Genomic DNA, 19,370 nt, shown 5'->3' with positions numbered 1-19,370 from the left:
TTCTTTTGCTTCAGTCTGTTCCACAGCCTCCGGGTTGTGTCCCATTCCAGATGAGCTCCCAGGACAGTAGCCATGCTGGCTTCTCATAAGAAGCCTGGAAGAGCTTGCCCATGTGGCAGGGATGGGGTGATATGCTTAGCCACACAAAAGCCACGTGGCCCTCTGTACCTGGAACCCACCTGGCCACAAGGTGCTGTTTGCAAGAATGCCTGGTATAGGACCGACCCTTCTACATTTTCCAAGTCCTCTCCCAGGGTCTCAAAGTTAACAAAGTGACCAGTCCACTGAATTCATTGATGGTTTGTGGAAGCATCTCTTCTGGCATCTCTTAGCAAATATCTTCTCTCGGGCTTTGATTAATCATCTACCACTAGCAACAACCCATAACTTAAAACTTTTTTCTAATTACCCAAATATATAGGTTCAGTGTAAAAACATGGGAATGAAAGAATATCAAGAAACAAAGTTAAATCACCTGTAACCACTCTACCCTGAGAAAACCGCAGTTGACATTTTGTAACATCCCTTTCCAGGCTTTTTTCTATGTGAATATATTTTTACCAAAGTGGAATCCTATGCCTACGGTTTTATATTCTTCCTTTTCTTCACTAACTGTATATCAAGAATAGTTTCCCATGACATTAAAAATCCTGTTGGAGCATAATTTTTAATGCCTTTGGAAGATTCTAGTCTATAAATGGTCAATAATTTACTTCACTACTTCTGTATTACTGGATCTTTACGTCGTTTGAATTTTTTATCTTACAAATGTTTTTACAGTGTATGCTGGTATGCATATCATTATCCATATTTCAAATTATCTACTTGATGTATATCATTAGGAGTGAGATTGCCGATCAAAAGGCATGCATATTTTTGAAAGCTCGTGACTCCTATGGTCAGTTGGCCCCTAGAAAAGTGCCCGTGTTCAGCACTGGCTTCAGCATGAGTTGGGGGGGGCTGAGATTATTGTGGGGGCTAGCTGCAGGGTCTGGTGAGTTCAGTTTGTATTGGCTCTCTGTTTGCTTTGTTGAAGTAGTCCTCTGGAAGACTTACAGACTAATGCCCTCATTTCGATCTCTTTCTCAGGAGGAGGCGACATGGCAAGAGCAGGAAGCCCCTCGGAGAGACACTCCCACTGAAAGTTCTTGCGCAGTGGCCGCCATTGGCACCCCGGAAGGCAGCCCCCCAGGTATCTCCACCTCCTTCTTTAGGAAGGTGCTGGGCTGGCCCCTCAGGCTGCCGAGGGACCTGTGTAACTGGATGCAGGGACTCCTGCAAGCCGCTGGCCTCCATATCAGGGACAATGCTTACAACTACTGTTACATGTACGAGCTCCTGAGCCTGGGGCTGCCACTCCTCTGGGCGTTCTCTGAGGTCCTGGCAGCCATGTACAGGGAATCTGAGGGCTCCCTCGAGAGCATCTGCAACTGGGTGCTCAGGTGCTTCCCAGTCAAGCTCCGCTGACACGGCTGGCCGCCCCAAAGTGCCTTCACATTACCGGGGAGGCTTCAGATGGCAGTGCGTTTGCAGTTTGCTCAGGCTTTGGCCAGGAAGCCTAGCATTCATTAAGCAATTAGCTCAAAGCCAAAGAGTTTCACATGGGCCACCTCTGCCTGGCCTTATCAGGGTGAACATCTACTCATGGTGCTAGGGCCAGGGACGATATGAAGGATCTTTTCTATAGCTTTGTACTTTTATATATATATATACACCAAAGTGAGCCATACTTCTGGGTTTACATTTCAATTTTTTTAATTTTAATAAGCCTAGAGAAAGCATTTTTTTCTATGAGTGTCAATTTTTCTAAACATGGGTTTGAAGCTTATAACCAGTTTTATAAACCCCTTGAACATTGCAGTGAGTTATCAGAGCCACTGCCAGCAAAGTGGATGATTTAAGACTTTACACACATGCAAGTGAGTGTGCCATCTCCTGACCAGTGCCTTTTGACTAGGTACCCAGATGCCACTTGTCAGCAGCAGGATACTTTTTACAACATGAAAGCATAATTATTTTAGAAGAAGAGAGTAGAAGGGCAGAATAGAATTCAACTTACAAAAGCACGGAGTAGTGTGCGGTTGGCTGTTATCTGTCCCCCTGGGGGGAGGACTGTTTTGCTCCCTTGTTTTGATGTTAAATAGTAGCTTAAAGCCTTTGTCCCCCATACCAACTCACAGCCAAATGACAAAGAACCGTGGGGTTTCAACAGATTCTACAAACATGCATTTTCTCTTCCCACTAATGGGCGCTGCAGTGAAAGCCCAGTGGCATTTGACCATGGAGCTGATGCAGTGCTGAAGATGAGCTCTTTCAGCTGATGGCATTTTAGCCCCTGTGGCTCCCAGCAGATCCCCCAGCCCAGGCTGCAGGCTGAGCCAAGGCTGTGCAGGGTCCATATTGGTCAGGCCGAGTGGAGTGGAAGACTCTGTCCACTCACGTGGTGTCCTTTGAGACTGACGGGGTTTGTTAGCACGTCAGGCTATTGCTAGGAAGTGTGGCCTGCCCAGTGAGCATTGCCTGTGGACATCCTGACTGCTTAGCTGCTCTGCTGCCATGCATATGTGGTTAAAACAGAAACCATTTTCACACTGCTCTGGGAAAGGAATGGGTCTGACCTCTAGGGGAAGCTCTACCATATCTTGACTGGCAGGGAAGGCTGGGAGTGGAAGCTATTTATGGACTGATCCAAAGGAAATATGCATTAGTGAAGGTAAAAATGAGCATGCAGGTCCACCTACATTCTTCACTCTGGGTATCTAGAAGAGTCCTCAGCTCTCCCTACTCCACACTGCCTAGACATACACAGCTGCAGGGTCTGGCTGAACAATCAAGGGGCTGCCAGAGAAAGGCCATCTATGGTGCTCAGTGTATCTGGAGTTGCTGGGCCCAAGATAGCTCTGTGCAGTTATCACTAGAGATGCCTCTGGATTAACTAAGAGGTGTGCCTGGGTGTGGGTGAGGAGCCAGAACCTTTGAGAGCTTTGAGATGACAGTTTCTATGGGGCGGGAAGAAAGGAGGAGGTACATTTCTACAAACACTTCCCTGAAATCCTCGGGAAAAACAGAGGCATGGCCGTGGCCAACTCTGTGGGAACCGGCGCCTCTGTCCTTGTTGGCACTGTTCTCAGTCCGATGACTTGCATTGTGTTTTCTCCAATTTTTGCTGGGATTTTAATGTTCAGCGTGGTGGGAGGAACCCTTGATTCCTTTTGTTTGAGTATAGAAAGTAAATTCTCGAGGTCATGATGTGAACGGCCATGTTATTGTGATTATCTTCAGCTCAGGATAGGCTGAGATGCTTTGTGGAGTGTTCCATGAAGCCAGAGTCGGAATCTGACTGTCATGTACAGCCATAAGGAGACTGGTTTGAATTACTGTGGTGAGACAGGGTGTGCCTGTCAGAAATCTGAGATGTTTGTATGCTCTGAGATATTGAACCTTTCTGGTGGGCAGCACCAACACCCAGGGGTGGACCCCAGAGGATGAATGCCTCTAGGCCTCCGCAACACATTCAAGAATGAATAGGAGACGCTAGAGTAAAATGGGGGCAGAGACGATATCAGGGAGCAAGATGCAAACTGTGTGCATCCACTCTTGTAAACAAGTAGCTGGTCACAACCAGAAAGGTTCATCTCTCCTAAGCAAATGACGACTCTTTCAGAGGAAGTTTCCCTATTTCAATAGTTGCCTTATTTTCAACTCCGGTGCCTTCTCGTGATGTTAATCATTTCCTTTTTTCCCCCACACTAAGTTCTCTTTTCTATCTTTCTCTCTCTTTCCAATCTTACACCATGGCCATCAGTTCATTTCAGCCTTCCAGTGCTACACCCACTTCTTGGCTGACACACTTCTGCTCTAAGGTGACTGGTTTTCTTGCCAATTTTCAAAGAGTGGTACTAACCCCCAACCTGCTTTCCGCACCCCGTCCTCTCCGCCAGCGGTACTGGTTGCGCTAACTGTGAGTGTCTTGCGTACTGATGGAACTCATTTGGTGGCATGGTTGGCTAACAGCATGGGGTGGGTGTTCAGCTTGAGACCCATGTCTGTGTTCATTTCCCGTGGAGCTGGCAGCCTGGTCTACCCCAAGTGCATGCCCCGTGTTTCCTCTCTCCCTTGGGTCTGCCTGCTTGCATGCTTCTCCAGTTGCGCCTTCGAAGCCACCTACTTTCTTGGGAGGGTCGACCTTGATCATGAGGCAGTACCATGAGGGGGCCTCTGTCACCTTTGAAAAGAACACTTTTTGAGCAGCCTCAAAAAGCTCATACATACCAGCGACTTCTTAAATTGGCTCTAATGTAAAGATTGTTAATGTCATTTATCAAAACCATAGGTGATTATTTGGAGGGATTTAAAAAACATAATTACTCTCAGGCCTCATCCCAAGCTTGACACATGCTCTGTAGGTTGAACACATAATCACAAATATTCTAGCAAATCCTGCATTGGTTGCAGCCTGCACTGTAGACCCAAGGGTTTTGCTGTGGCTCTTCTTATATCCCTTGGCTCATAAAGCCCCAGATGATGCCAGAGCTTCGGTTAGAGCCATCATCATCCCAGGCAGGGGTATCTTTGAGAAATGACTCAGTTCAGCCCCAGGCCCCTGTGACTCTTCTTAAGGCACACATTTCTGCTGACTCTCGTACCTGGGGCAGCAGGATAATCACCAACATGCTCTTAATGAGAAACAACACACCAAGCACAGTGGAGCTGTCCTAGGCAACCCTCGCGGTCTCAGGCTGCAGTGGGTGTCCGTCCTGCATGCGGCCCAGACCACCCTGACCCCTGGGCCTGCCTGCCTGGCCCTGCATGCTGCACGCTCACTGCGTTTGTGCAGATCCTGGCCAGTACGAAGTTGTTGCTCTTGTCTTATCTTCTCTTACAGAGTCTCCCTCCCTTTATAGAATGTCAACCAAAGAGTGCCCTCCTCCCCTCTCAGCCTCCTCTTTAGCTAGCCTCCCCATCTCATCACAAAGCATGTCTGTGACCTTTGGTAATCATTTACAGTGCCACATGGAACCCTGTATTTTGCACACAGCAAAACAAACAATGTTTAGCTTTATTTATGGTATTTGATGCTGTAAATGGAAATAAATATTGTTCTTTATAAAGCTCATTGTTTCCTCTCTTCTTTGCCGTGGAAGCTTCTAAAACCTCACACACAGGGATTGGTGTAGGGGGTTCATTTTCCCTAAACTGCTGGCGGGACTTGCACTTGAGGTAACACAGGACTCTCTCGGGCTGCACTGGGCACTCTGAAAGGAAATATTACCCCTGGGTAATATTTGGAAACTGTCACCAATGCTCCTGGGCCAGGCTTTGGGATCTCTTTCTTGAACACTCATTGTACTTTGCTGTTCTAGATGCTGAGCATAGTGGGTGAGGGTCAGTGTCCCCTCAGCGATTAGAAACAGACTGTATTGACGGCTACCTGTACCCATTTCCCCTGCACACCCAAGCGTGGCTCTACAGGAGAGCTTTCCCTATGAACCTTACACTAATTTAGGTTCCTATTCAGCAAAGGTTGGTCTGGAACACTTCACGCTGGTGCACAGCTGAGTGGCAGGTGGAAGGTAAGGAGGAAGGACTGGGCATCAATATTAGGATGGCAATGAAGTTGGCAGTGTGCTCATCAGATGGAGAGCCACTGCCATCCTAAGAGACCTCTCCTGTCCCAAAGGCTCAGGGTATTCAGTGTCTGTGGTGTGAGGCCCTGCCCTAGCACCACCCTAAGTATAGTATTCATGGCAGGCCCCGGGCAACTCCAGGCTGTGTTTAAGGGAAAGATTTGGAGCCTCACTTGGCTATCCTGGGCAGTGCCAAAGTCATCTGGTCCTCAGCCTCCCCTGGGTGGGATGCCTTCCATTTCCTGGCTGGGTGTAGCTGGGCTTCTGACACTGGTATGAAAAGTCACCTGTGAACCTCATGAGGTCCCTGGCATCTCCAAATGGGTGTTCCTGAGGCTCTGGTCTCTGATGCCTGGATCTACCTTCAGAGCTGCCTCAGGTCATGACCAAGGGTTCCGTACTCTTACCCGGGTGATATATTCCCACTTCCATTCAAGGAGGGATGTTAGGGACTGTAAGTCAGGTGCTGGGCTGTGCAAGTGACTCATTCCTTTATGCATTCATTTATTCAGCAAATGTTTGTCCTAGGCCTTATTCTAAGCCCTAGGTACAGCAGGGAACCACGCGAAGTCCCCGCACCTCCCTGCACCTTAGAGATGTGGCTCAGTATTGCTGTACTAGATGAGATCTGTTATATTTAACTGTGCATGTGCTCATTTGTTTGCTCAACTATGTGATATTTCCTGAGCATCTACTATGGACTAGGAATACAGAAGGGAGTAAAGCAGACAAAAATCGTCACTTTATTGTCAAAGCGTGACACCCCAAGAGGTGCTTCACCAACAAAGGAGTCCATGGTCACAACATTTGAGGAATATTTTGTACTGATCTTGCCAGTCCTTCCCCGCCCTGAAGACTCACAAGATTCATTAGCATGTTAAGTCTCTGAGGTATCCTTGTAGAGAAGTTTAATCAACTTTGTGAAAGTCAGCTGTCCCATACTTATGTGAACATTTTGTTTTGGTTTTGGTTTACTTTTTTTGAATATTGCATTCTACAGACATAGTTTTGGTAGACTAGTCTTTAATCCAGAGATATTGGATTAAAGACTTAGAATTTTAAAAGGAAAACCATATAATTAAATATTAAATGGAATTAAGTATTGATTAGATATGGGGTGATAACCTTCTAAGCATAAATCCTCTAATAGGAAGAAGAACACACAGGGAAAACATGACACAAATCTGATTATATACATTTTTAAAACTTAATGTAGAATAATCAAATATTAAATAGACCATTAGACTAGGGAAAAATATGAACTAAATGTAATAAGTTCATTGCATGGTATTTTCAAAATTCATTTAAAACAGATGTTTCTGGGCACCTCTCACAGTGTAGATGATCAGTTAATATTTGTTAATTAAAGAGTTGATGATAAATAGGCAAAGGCTATGAATAGGCAATTTACACTTAAGCAAATTTTAAAAGTAAACACTAAAAAGAAAAAGCAAGCATTTACGAAAGTATTCTACTTGGTTTTTAAAGGAAGTAAATTAATTATGGTGCACATGGGCCAGGTGCGGTAGCTCACACCTGTAATCCCAGCACTTTGGGAGGCTGAGGCGGGCAGATCCCTTGAGGTCAGGAGTTCAAGACCAGCCTGACCAACATGACAAAACCCTGTCTCTACTAAAAAAAAAATTAGCTGGGCATGGTGGCACAAATTAGCTGGGCATGGTGGCACACGCCTTTAATTCCAACTACTTGGGAGGCTGAGGTACAAGAATCACTTGAACCCAGGTGGCAGAGGTTGCAGTGAGCTGAGATCATGCCACTGCACTCCAGCTTGGATTACAGAGTGAGACTCTGTCTCAAAAAGAAAATAATAAAAATTATGGTGCATCTACTGAATTAGTAAAGAAAAAAGTAAAACTGTAAGAAAAAAATATGAACTTCATCCCAAGTATTGAGTAAAAAGTAAATTGGGAGAATCTTTTCCTGGGAAGCATTATGGCAACCCTGATTAAGATCCAGAAAAGGGCTCTGACCTCTTGGCCTAATAATTCTACTGCAGGGAATTTATTCTGAGGAAATAATCCAGCAGAAGAAATAAATCTCTGTGCAACTTGAATGTGTAAGTCGGTCAAGCGGAGTGGGTGGGCTGTTCCCCTTTATTTCTGTAAATGCATTCATTTTTACAACTTACGGAAAAAAAAGGCTTAAATAAGTAAAAGAAGTTACTACATCTTTTACTGCCCCCCAGCCAGCTGTTATATAGGGAACATTTTCTCTGTGCCAGGTACTGGGCCAAGAATTTTAAGTGCAGAACTTCATTAGCTCTTCACCTCCTTGTGGCAACCTTGCGGTCAGTACTGATGTTAAAGAAGCTCCTGATACTAGGGAGGCAGAAGCAAGTCTAGAGCCACGTTTTCCACTGTGAAGGGACTGAGTCCCACAGCCCAGGCTAGGACTCAGGTGCCTGCTCTAAGAGGAACCTCAGTGCATGCTGAAGGCCTGGGCTCCACCAAAGACCAGGCTTTGCTCCCAGCACTTGGTACTGACTCAGTGGCATTAGACAGGTCCCTTCTGTGAACTGGGGCTAAGGAGGCCTCTAGCATAGGGTTTTCCAAGGTGTTTGGCCCTCAGGACAGCAAGATCTCTTTGCCATGTTCTAGATAGCACTTTCCTGATTTTGCACAGCATAGAGCGCCCAGAGGAAAACTTTTTGGGCATTCTTGATTAACTGGGGCTCAGAACACCTGACAGGACACCTTCAGGTTGGGAACTAGACAGCGGTCCCGATTCACACTGGTGGCACCATCTGTTTTTCTCCAGGTTTCTGATTCCCCAGCCTTCTTAAAGGCAACAGCCACCTCCCTTCGGACACCCAGGCCTCAGCTCTGGAGCTCCCCTTCCCTCCCACCACCTGCCAGTGGACTTTGGTTTTGCCTTAGTGAGTGCCCGAGTCTCAGCAAGGAGGGGGCATAGGCTCTCACTTTGTGCCCAGCTGCCTGCTTGCTCCACACCTGATGTCTATTGCGCATGTCCACTCCAACTGCTGATTTTTCCCCCAAAACAGGCTCCGCCCTTAGCCTTCCCCATTTCTGGAGACTGCAGTTCCCTTTTCCTTGTTGCTCAGCCCAAAGGCCCTGGAGTCATTCTTGACTCTTCTTTCTCTTGACCTCACACGAAATCCATTAGCAAATTTGAGGAACATCCAGAACCTTCCATTCCTCACTACCTCCACACTAACCAACCTCCGCCACTGTCATTCACGTGATTGCAGCCACCACTCTGAGGCCCCCTGCTTCTCCCTTCACCCCTCAACCTCCTCAACAAAACAGCTGGATTATCCTTTTATTTATTTGTTTGTTTTGAGACAGTGTCTTACTCTGTCACCTAGGCTGGAGTGATCTCGGCTCACTGCAAACTTCACCTCCCGGATTCAAGTGATTCTTATGCCTCAGCCACCCGAGTAGCTGAGACTACAGGCACCTGCCACCACACCCAGCTAACTTTTGTATTTTTAGTAGAGACAGGGTTTTGCCAGGCTGTTTTCGAACTCCTGACCTCAAGTGATCCTCCCGCCTCAGCTTCCCAAAGTGCTAGGATTACAGGTGTGAGCCACTGTGCCTGGCCTGGATGATCCTGTTAGAATTTATGTCTCACCACTGCTCAAAACTCCAGCAGCTCTCCAGCTCACTGCATGTAAACGCCAAAAGCATGATGGATTCAAAGGGCTCTATGGGGTCTGGCCCCTACTCTGACCTCCTCTTCTACTTTCCCTTACACACTCTGACCCAGCCACATTCTCTCTTAGAGCCTTTGTGCTGTCTGTTTCCTCTGCCAAGAACGCCCTTCCCTGGCATTCATATGGCTGAGCCTGTCCTTTATTCAAATTTGTCCATGTGTCCCCCAATCCCCACAGTGAGGTTTACTTTTAGTCCCGAGACCTGCACTCCCCAGCAATCCTGCTCCCCCTTACCCTACTAGACAGTTTTTCCACTGCACACATTTATTGCCTTCAACATATTGTGTAATTCACTCCTTTATTATATGTCTTGCTTATTTATGTTTTCTAACCTTGCTGGAACGCAAACTCCATGAGGGCAGGGGTCTTGGTTGCCTTTGAATGCTTGTATAACCCTGACAGAATAGCACTTAGCACATAGTGGGCCCTCAAAAAATATTTTTAGGTTATATGCCCTCTGGCCTGGACCTCAGACTGCAGAACATGCAGCCATCTCGGGCTGGGGAAGGTCTGGCTGGCATCCAGCGTGGTTCAGGAGGGAGACCTGGAGGAAGAGAAGTCTGACATTGTGTGTCCTGGCTGCCACTGCAGACCCCCTGATTATGAGAAGGGAGTTTTGATTTTGCTTCTATTTTGCCTTCTGAGGGGCATCATTGTCATGTACAATTCTTGCGAGAGCTGGCTCTGCACAGCCGCAGGTGGGCCTTGGATGCATCCTCTCAGGGACAAGCTGAGGTTGGCAGCAGAGAGCAGTTCCAGCAGCATCCCTTTTGGGGCATCAAGGCCCAGGCCACTGGCCTCACACACATCCTCTGTCCCCTCTTCACTGTGCCTTGCTCTGGGGTCCTGACACAGGAATCCAGGTGGCAGATGTGAGACAAGGGACGGGGTAGGGAACACTCCACCTGCCATAACCTGGGCTGGAGGGTGCGGCCCCCATGCCAAGGCATGTGGGTGGCTCAGCATGGCTTTGATCCCATGAGTCCAGTTATCCTGCAAGTGCCTATAACTGACACCAAGAGAAGCTGCCTGCCCGGCAGCAGAGGGGCTGGGGAAGCAGGGGACCCACCCTCAGATAAAGAGGCCAACTCAGCCGGGCGCGGTGGCTCACACCTGTAATCCCAGCACTTTGGGAGGCCAAGGCAGGTGGATCACGAGGTCAGGAGATCGAGACCACTCTGGCTAACACGATGAAACACCGTCTCTACTAAAAATACAAAAAAAAAAAAAAAAAAAAAAAATTAGCCGGGCGTAGTGGCGGGCGCCTATAGTCCCAGCTACTCGGGAGGCTGAGGCAAGAGAATGGTGTGAACCCAGGAGGCGGAGCTTGCAGTGAGCCAAGATTGTGCCACTGCTCTCCAACCTGGGCGACGAGTGAGACTCCGTCTCAAAAAAAAAAAAAAAAAAAAAGGCTAACTCTTCATTTGTAGGAGCCTAGAAGTGCCAGAAGATCAGATTTTCTCTTTTCCCACCCCCAACCCACACCAGGCCCTGGCTGTGACTCCCTTGGGGACATGTGGCAGCTGGATGGGGATTGTTTGCTCAGTGCTGGGGTCTTGCTGCTGCTCTGGCCAGGTTCTGAACAGGAGGGAAGGACGGTGAGCCCCAGGCTACTTCCCTTCCTGCTTTACAGGGTTGCTGCTGGGCTGCCTTCCAGAAACTTAGAGTTCTTCCTGCCCACCTCATTCAGAGGAACACGGGTATAGGTCCTGGCTGTGCCCAAAGCTGAAGGCTCACAGCTGGCCAGACACAGTGCCTGTAGTGGCGGAAGAAGAGGGAAGAAAAGAAGCAGGTTCCAAGAAGAAGGCTCCAGTCCTGCTGCTGTTAGCAAAGAAATTCAGCTTCCCTCTTACTCTGGAGCCTGCAGAGCTGTTGGGAAGATACAGCGTGTGCCCCCAACCCTCACCTCAATGGAGGAGTCCTGGTGTCCAGAGGGAGCCATGTGCTGAGGGCTGGTGCCAGATTGCCAGCCATCTGTGGCAGCATTTCCCTGTGTCTGGCCCAGTGTCCAGGATGAAGGCTTCGTGGGAGGAGCAGCTCAGCTCTGCTGAGGGCCGTGGGGAAGGGGCTGAGGCTTGGCACTACCTGTCAAAATTTGCATCTTCCTCAGGTTTACATTTTAATTTATTGGTCCCTGCACGAAGGCTACTGCTAGGGCCAGCCAGGGCCCCTTGAATGACGCCATCCACCCTGGCTTGTGGGCAGTGGAGGGTGTGTCCATGTGTATCTGCACACCTACACACAGGGGCCAGGCCCACTCCTGGAAGGAGTACAGCAAGGCAGGGCAGCCATGCCCCAGGGCAGAGGAGCCAGAGGCCCAGGATTGCCCATCAATTTGTTCACCCCCTGAAGATCCGTGGACGCCCATTCCCATGACTGCACCCTGAGGAGTCACTCTCAGAAGCCCCCATGAGGGCAGCCAGCCCATCTTGGCACCTGTGCCTTTTCTCTAAAGGGCCACACACTGAAAAGGACCTTGGCTCTGGCATTGACAAGTCTCCTTCCCAGAGTAATTGTGACATACCCTGGCAGTGGGTAGAAGGACTGCCTGCCACAAGCATCTTTCTAGGGCCCTCCCTTATCCCACTGGGGGCTTGTAGTGTCCCCTCTTACAAGAGGGTGGGGAGGCCGCTCTGCTCAGAATCCCAGATATCTGCCTGTGTGTGCTCAGATGCCTTCCCCGCCCTTCTTTGGCTGGGCTCTGTACTGAAAAGGTGTATCCCTTGCAAGCTACATTTTCCAGCTCCCTTGCAACTGGCTTACTATTAATTTTGAATGCTGGACGCGCTGGTGTGGGGCTGGAGGGCAGGATCCAAGGGGAAGCCAGGGTGTCCCTCCCAGCTCCCTGCCTTGCAGCAGTGTTGTGGCCTCTGGGCTCTGGTGGCACCAGCTCTTCCCCTTGTCCTTCTGCTGTTGAGGGACAGTGGCCTGCTGCTGCTCCTCTCTGGGTTGCCTCATCATCCCTGTTTGGCTTTCAGCTCTTCCAGCACCATTGCAGTTCATTTCCTGTCTGGATGCTTCTGTTGAACTCCCTGGCTTGGCCCTGTCTTCCTGACTGGATCCTGATCCTCTTAGTTTTGCTGCTTTCTTTCTCAACTTTTTTCTGCAGAGAGAACAGTGGACAGCGGCCAGAGGTGGCTCTGGCCATTAGAGCTGTGTGACGTTGGACAAGTGTGATAACTCCTCCAAGCTTTGGTTTCCTTTCCTGCAAAGTGGGGTTAATAGCAGCACACAGGAGGCCTGTTGCATTATCATCTCCCTGGGTTCTGGGGGTGAGTGGAAGAGTCTCAGACTTGAGTAGAAAGCAGCAGCAATTTCGCCAGCAGAACCAGGGAGCACCGCGCCTCTCCATAACCCTGCGGCAGGGGCCTGGCCAGGAAAGGGCCTCAGGACCTGGCTGCTGGGAGCCATGTGTGAGGACAGACATTTCCCCAGACCCTGCCTGGCTCTGCCTTTCCCAGGCTCATAGGTAGACCTTGGACCCAGCACTTAGGATTTTTGGAGTCTTGTCTTTTGTCAGGGAGCAGGTATCTGGCCAGAGCTGAGATGAGGCTGAGGTGCTCAGTTCTGGGCAAAGCTGCTTCGTGCCACAGGCTGGCAGCAGCTGCTCTGCAGGGTGCCGGGTCCTTCTCCTCACCCATGACTCCTATGTACCTCCTCTCCTGTCATCCTCCAGCCCCCATTAGAGTCCTTGATTCTCCAAATGAGCAAAGATGGCTTCAGGCAAAGTCTTAAAGAGCAGCCAGCCTCAGGGAGGCAGCAAGAGGGCTGGTGGTGTGGGCATGCAGCACAGGTGAGCACACCTGGCTCTTCACCAGGGGCTGGCCACAGGTGCAGCTGCTCTGTGCCCAGCAGCCGGAGGCCCAGCTGTGGTGACACCCAGTACTGTGCACTCACTGGCTGGCCTGGTGGGTGTTCTCTCTGGACTCCACTCTTTTCCACTCATCCAGTGAGGATGCTAATACCATTCTCTTAGGGCTGTTGGGATGCTAGGGTGGATGAAGGCATATGGACACTCGATGAGTCAGTGTTGCTTTTGTTACTGTCATTAGTATTATTTCCAGTATTTGTACTAGTGTCACTAGTATTACTACTGTTATATGCACACAGACGGAGCTGTCTGGGAATGAAGAGATATCTGGAAGTAGCCACTTGACTGGAGGAATTTCCTCGTGGAGGTGGTGCTGAACCCCATAAAACCCAGCAGTAGCCATGGCCTGAGTCTTAGACGGTAGAAGTCGGGGAGGAGACTGGCCTCCTTTGGGGCTTTTTGCCTGGGCACATTGGCAAAAGGGGGCCCAGAGGAAGTATCAGCTTCTTTTTTACAGAGTGTCTACCTCAACACTGCTGCCCCTGCCCTGATGTCTGGGTTCACTGTGAGAGACGCTGGCCCTGGCCCTATGCTCTGAGAGGCCATCTGTCAGCCATGCCCTCCACCCTCCTGGAGCCCAGGGAGCCAGGCTGAGCCCTGGCCTGTTCCATCCCTCCATGGAAGGAGGAAAGAAAAGCAGGACACTGGGTGTTCCTTGCAGATTTGGTCTGGGCTCTGAGGTGTGGGGGCTGTGGGTCTGGTACCTCTGCAGACTGGTGTAGCTGAGCTTGCCTCGGCCACCCGCAGCCGCCTCATCCCGCTAGGCCGCCCTGGATCCACCACTCTCTCCCCTCATCCCCAAGCCCAGTCGTAGCAGTGCCTTTAACCCAAAGCTGCTGTTGCATAGAAGTCAGATCTCCCTCCCCTTCTGCCTCTTCATGCCTCACTCTTACATGCTTTGTCTTATCATGTAGATATTTGTGAACATGCCTTATCTCCCTTGTGAGACAGAAAGAGATCCTTGAAGGCAGGGATTGTGGTGGCAGGTTCAGCCCCAAACCCCTAGCACAGGCCTGGATCTGAGGAGGACACAGTTAGCATCTATTGGAAATACAAGCATTTGGGCACACAGCTCATAGGCACACAAGAAGCGAGGCATGGAGCTGGGTCTTTGCCACAGTCATTCTATGTAACAAGCCTCCCCAGTCTCAGTGGGTATGGCACCTGTTTTCTTGCTCAGGAATCTGTGGGTTGACTGGGTAGCTCTGCTTCAGGCTGTAGCTCTAAGGGCGAGGGAGGCCCCAAGGGATTGACTGGGTTGGCTCCAGGCTATAGCTCGGCTCCAGGTCTGTTCCATGTGCTCTCAATCAGGGACCCTGACTGAAGGGGCAGTGGCCACCTGTGACAAGTTCTTTTCATGGTAACCTAGCAGGAACATGAGTGACAGCCAACTGGCAGGCCCACTTAAAGCCTCTGCTCATGTCCCATCCACGAGTTGCCACAGGTCAAAGTGAGCCTTGCCGCCAAGCCTCACGTCCGTGGGGCAGGGCTATATACCCCACCAACTCCAGCGGGAAGAACTGCAAAGTCACAGCACAAAGCGCAACTCTATTACAGGGAGGGAGTAAAGAACTGGGGGTGCTTTCCAGCCAAAACTCCCAGCACAAAGCTCATGCGCAACAGTGTCCATTCATGGTTCTGTTGTGCTCACAGACACACAGACTGATCCCCATCCTCTGACAGATTATATGACCGTGTGCTGGTGTCTTAACCTCTCTGTGCTAGAGTTTTCTCAGCAGGAAAATGGGGGTAATAACAATGCTTTTCTGAGAGGATCAGGTGAGATTTAATAGACTTAATACATGTCAAATGCTCAAACAATTATTGGTATATATTGAGCACCCAATAAAAGTAAGCTGCTACTGCTTTTATTATGACTAATGCTGCCACCACCACCACCATCGCCATGTCATTATTATTATGTAGTGATTATATTCCTCAAATGCCTTCCATCCCCAGTTACACTAACTTAGAAGTGTGGACACGTGCACACAGCAAGCATCCACACGCACCAGGGGCTACAAACTAACAACCTACTTGCTCAGTCTGCTGCAGACATGTTTTTTTTTGTTTTGTTTTTTTTTTTTTTTTGATGTGTCTGATATTTTAAGATGAGGTATTTCACATAAAAATAAAAATTTCTTGAGTCATCTTCACAGGTGGTAAATACAGTTAGGGAAGAGATTGTATCTCCCAGAGAGAACACATGGGTAAAAAGATGAGAGGGCTCAGGTGGATGCATGGAGAACCCAGGTGTTTAAGGGTTGGCTGGAATACTGGATAGCTGAGACGGCCAGCCACAGGGGCAGGGAGAGAAGGTGTCCCTGGGAGCAGGGACAGGGCAGGCTCAAGGACCGCAGGAGGACTCCCAAAGTCCTGTGAATTGGACTTAGCAACAAGGAGGTCACTGTGGACTGTGCTGGGGGTAGTTTGGAAGTGGTGGAGGCACAGGCAGGCTTATAGGAATAGGGGGTTCATAAAGAAGAGAAGAGAGAGAAGAGTGTAGCCAACCCTTCCAGGAAGCTTGGCTGAGAAGGAAGAAGAAAGAGTAGGCTGGGGGCTGGGGGTGAGGACTGGGATTAAAACAAGTTTTCTTAAGACAGGAGACTTTCAGCATATTTAAATACAGACAGGAAAGATTCAGTAGACAAATGAGAACACAAGAATGACACTGTGGAGAGGGAGGAGGGAAGTGAGAGGGAGCCAAGTTCAGGTGAAGGCTCCACCTTGGAGAGGAAAAATGACACCTGTTCTCTGGACACTGTCCCTGGAGATGAGGTCACCCAGCTAGTTAGTGGCCAAGACAGAGCTGGGCGCATTCACTTATGAACTCATTCAGCAGACATTCACTGAACGCCTACCGTTCACCAGGTACCACCCTAGCAACAAATGAAACAGACAAAAATCACTGCTTACATTCTAGTCATAGAAGAAAGAGACAATAAACAAAATGAAAAAAGGAAATTGTATAGTTTATTGGAGGGTGAGACACGCTATGAATGAAAATCAAGGGGAGTGGAGAGCCCTGAGGGCATGGGCTGCAATATTAAATAGGATGGTCAGGGCAGGTGACGTTCCACCAAGGACTTGAAGACAGCCAGTGAGTGAGTGAGGCCTGCATGGAAACGTCTGGGGATAACACCTCCCAGGCAGAAGCAAGAGCAGTGCAAGGGGTCTGAGAAGGGCGTGTACCCAGAGTGCTGGAGGAGCATCATGAAGGTGCCATGGTGAGGGCAGGGCAAGCCTGGGGCCAGAGCTAGGAGACAAGGTCATGGGACACACTGGGGACTACGTTATGTTGGACTTTGCAGGCCTCGGTAGGGCCTTCAGCTTTCACTCTGAGTGAATGAGGGGCCATTGGGGGATTTTAAGCAGAGGAGTGGCATGATCTCACTCAGGTTTTAACGGAGTCACCCTGGCTGCTGTGTTGAGAATAGACTGGGGGGGGGGGGGGGGTGGGCACAACAAGAGGGCAGGGACGGAGGCCAGGCAGAGGCAGTTTCTATGATCCAAGCAAAAGACAATGGTGGCCGGACCGGGGGTGGGAAGCAGAGAGGCGGTGAGAGGGGTCTGGATTCCTGACGTGTTTTGAAGGTAGACCCGTCAGGATTTGCCGATGGCTTGAATGAAGAATGAAAGGACAAGAGCAGTCAAAGACGCTGGTGAGGTGTTGGCTGGAGCAACAGGAAGCTGAAGTTGTCATTTACTGAGAGGGGGAAGGCTGTGGGCAAGACATGTTGGGTGCGGCGAGAAGATGAAGAACTCTGTTAGGACTTGTTGAGTCTGATGTGTCTGTTAGACACTCAGATGGAGATGCAAGTGAGCAGTGGTCTATATAAATCTAGAATCAGGAATGTCCAGGCTGGAGATAGAAATCTGGGGGTCATTGTTGCCTAGGGTTATTTAAAGCCATGAGACCAGATGAGGGCATCAAGAGCAAGAGTGTAGACAGAGAAGAAAAGAGGTTCAGAGACTGAGTTCCGGGATCTTTCAGTGTTACAAGGTCAAGGGGAGAAGGTAGAGCCAGCAGAGGAAATGAAGGAGATAGCCAGTGAAATAGGGGCTGGGGATTGGGCAGGCCTTGCCATCCTAGAAGCTGAGAGAGCTGTTTCTAGGATGGAGTGACCAGCTGGGTCAAATGCTGCTGGTGTGTCAAATAGTCAAATAAGATGAGAACTGAGATGTTACCACTGGATTTAGCAACATGTTGGACGTTGCCATCTTGACAGCAGCAGTTCAGAGGCTGGTTAGCCCAGAATGGCCCCTCTGAACGTTTCAGAACCTCCCCTGTGGACTAAATGAGATGATCTGTGCATTCACGCCCTACATGTGGGAGATGTGCCCTAAATGCCTGGGCATCTGTCAGGCTCAGGGGTGAGGGTTCCAGCAGTGGCACAGAGGACAAGAAGGTCAACTTTGGAGTATCTGAGTAGACCCCAGGCCTAGAGGGGCCCTGAGCCCCTGGAAGGGTCCTGCTAGGCCATTCATTCGCACCATCTCTCTAGACCCTGCTCTCCTCTCAGCAGATGAGCCCACCTCCCCCAAGAGGCCGAAGAGCATCTCTGAGCCACAGCACAGTGATGCGGAAGGGGACGCCGCCTCTCCCCTGCCCTCCGAGTGGACCTCGGTGAGGATCAGCCCTGGGGAGGATGCAGCTGGACAGGATGTGCTGGCTGTGCGTGTCCTGGTCACCAGCGAGGACAGCAGGTATGCTCAGGCTGCTGCCAGATGGGGACAGAAGAGGGGTTGGAGGAAGGGAAATGCATTTGGGATTGGGTCTTTTCTCTACTCGCTTGCAGTGTGGCTCTCTGTGCCTCCATTTCCTCATCTGTAAAATGGCAACAGTCATAGTACTCATCTCAGAGGGAGTGGTAAGATTCACAGAATTCATATGTATTAAGTGTATAGAACAGTGCCCACACATCATAAGCACTGTCAGTGTTAGCAATTGTTATTTTCTCGGGAAGGGAAAGGGCCTGGCCCCATGCTCTTCTCAGGAGGCAGTGTCATGCTGACTGTAGTGAGGGGTGCAGAATGGGTGTCACCTGTCCCTAGGGCCTGCCCACTGCAAGATGGTGATGCATGGGACTGGGCAGGCTAGGATTCAGAGTGGGGAACATGAGGAGCGAAGCCCTGGTGCCTTAGGTGACTATTTCTCAGAGCGCTGTCCTCATCACCTGCATCAGAAGCACCTGGAGTGGTTATTAGACATGCAGACTCCAGGACTCCCCCAGATGCACTGAATTCACTCAAGAGGTAAGTCAACAGCAGGTATTGATTGCTTATTATTTACTAGACTCTGAGGAAATAGCAGTGGCCAACACAAGACAAGGTCCTTGCTTTCCCGTGGCTTCCATCACATTGGGAGCCATCTAGGAAGCAAGTTAAGTAGCTAAACAAGAAAAGCATCACATATGCACCAGGTCGAGAAATAAAATAGACACATATGCTAGAGAGTGGCTGGTCAGCTGCCTTAGATTGCGTGGCCAGGAAAAGGCCTCTGTAGCAATTATTGATGCCCACAATAATGCTGAGTGACAAACCAGCCCCAAAGTGAGTGACTTAAACCAACCACCATTCATTACACCATGATTGTGTAAAAAAGTAGACCAGAGTAAGCCAACCCTGACCAAGTAAGCCAGGTGCAGCTGGGCAGTTCTGGTCTTGTTGGGCTCACCTGTGTGTTTGGGCCAGTAGGGTTCTGCTCTGGAGCCTGAGTATCAGCTGGGGTGAGACAGGGCTATTGGGCCGTGGGTCTTTCATCCTCCAACCGGCAGCCCAGGCTTGTTAAGAGAAAGAGGGGAGGCATCCAAGATCTCCTGAACCCCAGGCTTGACAATGCACAGTGCTATTCCAGTTCCATCTGATTGGCTACAGCATGTCACAAGGCCTGAACAGATTCAACAAGTGGGGAATAGGCTGCTGTCTTTAGGGGAAGAGCTGCAAAGCCCCCATTGCAAAGGGGCATGGATCTAAGGGGAATGATTGCAACCATCTTTGCAGACAAATTCCCACAGCCTCCCGGAGGAGGTGACATTTAAGCTGAGAATTAGTTGGCAAGAAAGGACAGCCAAGGGAGAAGGGGAATTCAGGAAGTGACAACAGCTAGTGACAGGCCCCTGGGTGAGACTGAGCATGTCTCAGAGGTAAGAGAAGGTCGGTGTGGCAGGTACACCCT

General features: G+C 49.7%; 1 protein-coding gene across 24 annotated transcripts in view; it reads left to right on the top strand.

Moving 5' to 3' along the window:
• The window catches only part of MICAL2 (microtubule associated monooxygenase, calponin and LIM domain containing 2), a 244,390-nt gene that overhangs the window by 148,341 nt on the left and 76,679 nt on the right, over positions 1-19,370 (top strand). For 6 of the 24 annotated variants that reach the window (XR_008492247.2, XR_008492244.2, XR_008492246.2 and 3 more), the window contains 3 exons: positions 1,090-1,192; positions 3,806-3,961; positions 4,886-5,111. Coding sequence is in view for 18 of the 24 variants with exons in the window: in XM_054437597.2 (XP_054293572.2) it covers positions 1,090-1,467 (378 nt within the window). In the remaining 6 variants the exon portion in view is untranslated. Of the gene's footprint in view, positions 1-1,089; positions 5,112-17,718; positions 17,900-19,370 lie in introns of those variants that run through there. The other 18 variants (XM_054437590.2, XM_054437584.2, XM_054437588.2 and 15 more) reach the window with 4 other exon arrangements.

Source organism: Pongo pygmaeus, chromosome 9 (genome assembly GCF_028885625.2).
Source record: "Pongo pygmaeus isolate AG05252 chromosome 9, NHGRI_mPonPyg2-v2.0_pri, whole genome shotgun sequence".
NCBI lineage: Eukaryota > Metazoa > Chordata > Mammalia > Primates > Hominidae > Pongo > Pongo pygmaeus.
Note: the sequence above shows the minus strand (reverse complement) of the source record. Positions and strands in the feature narration are given on the sequence as shown.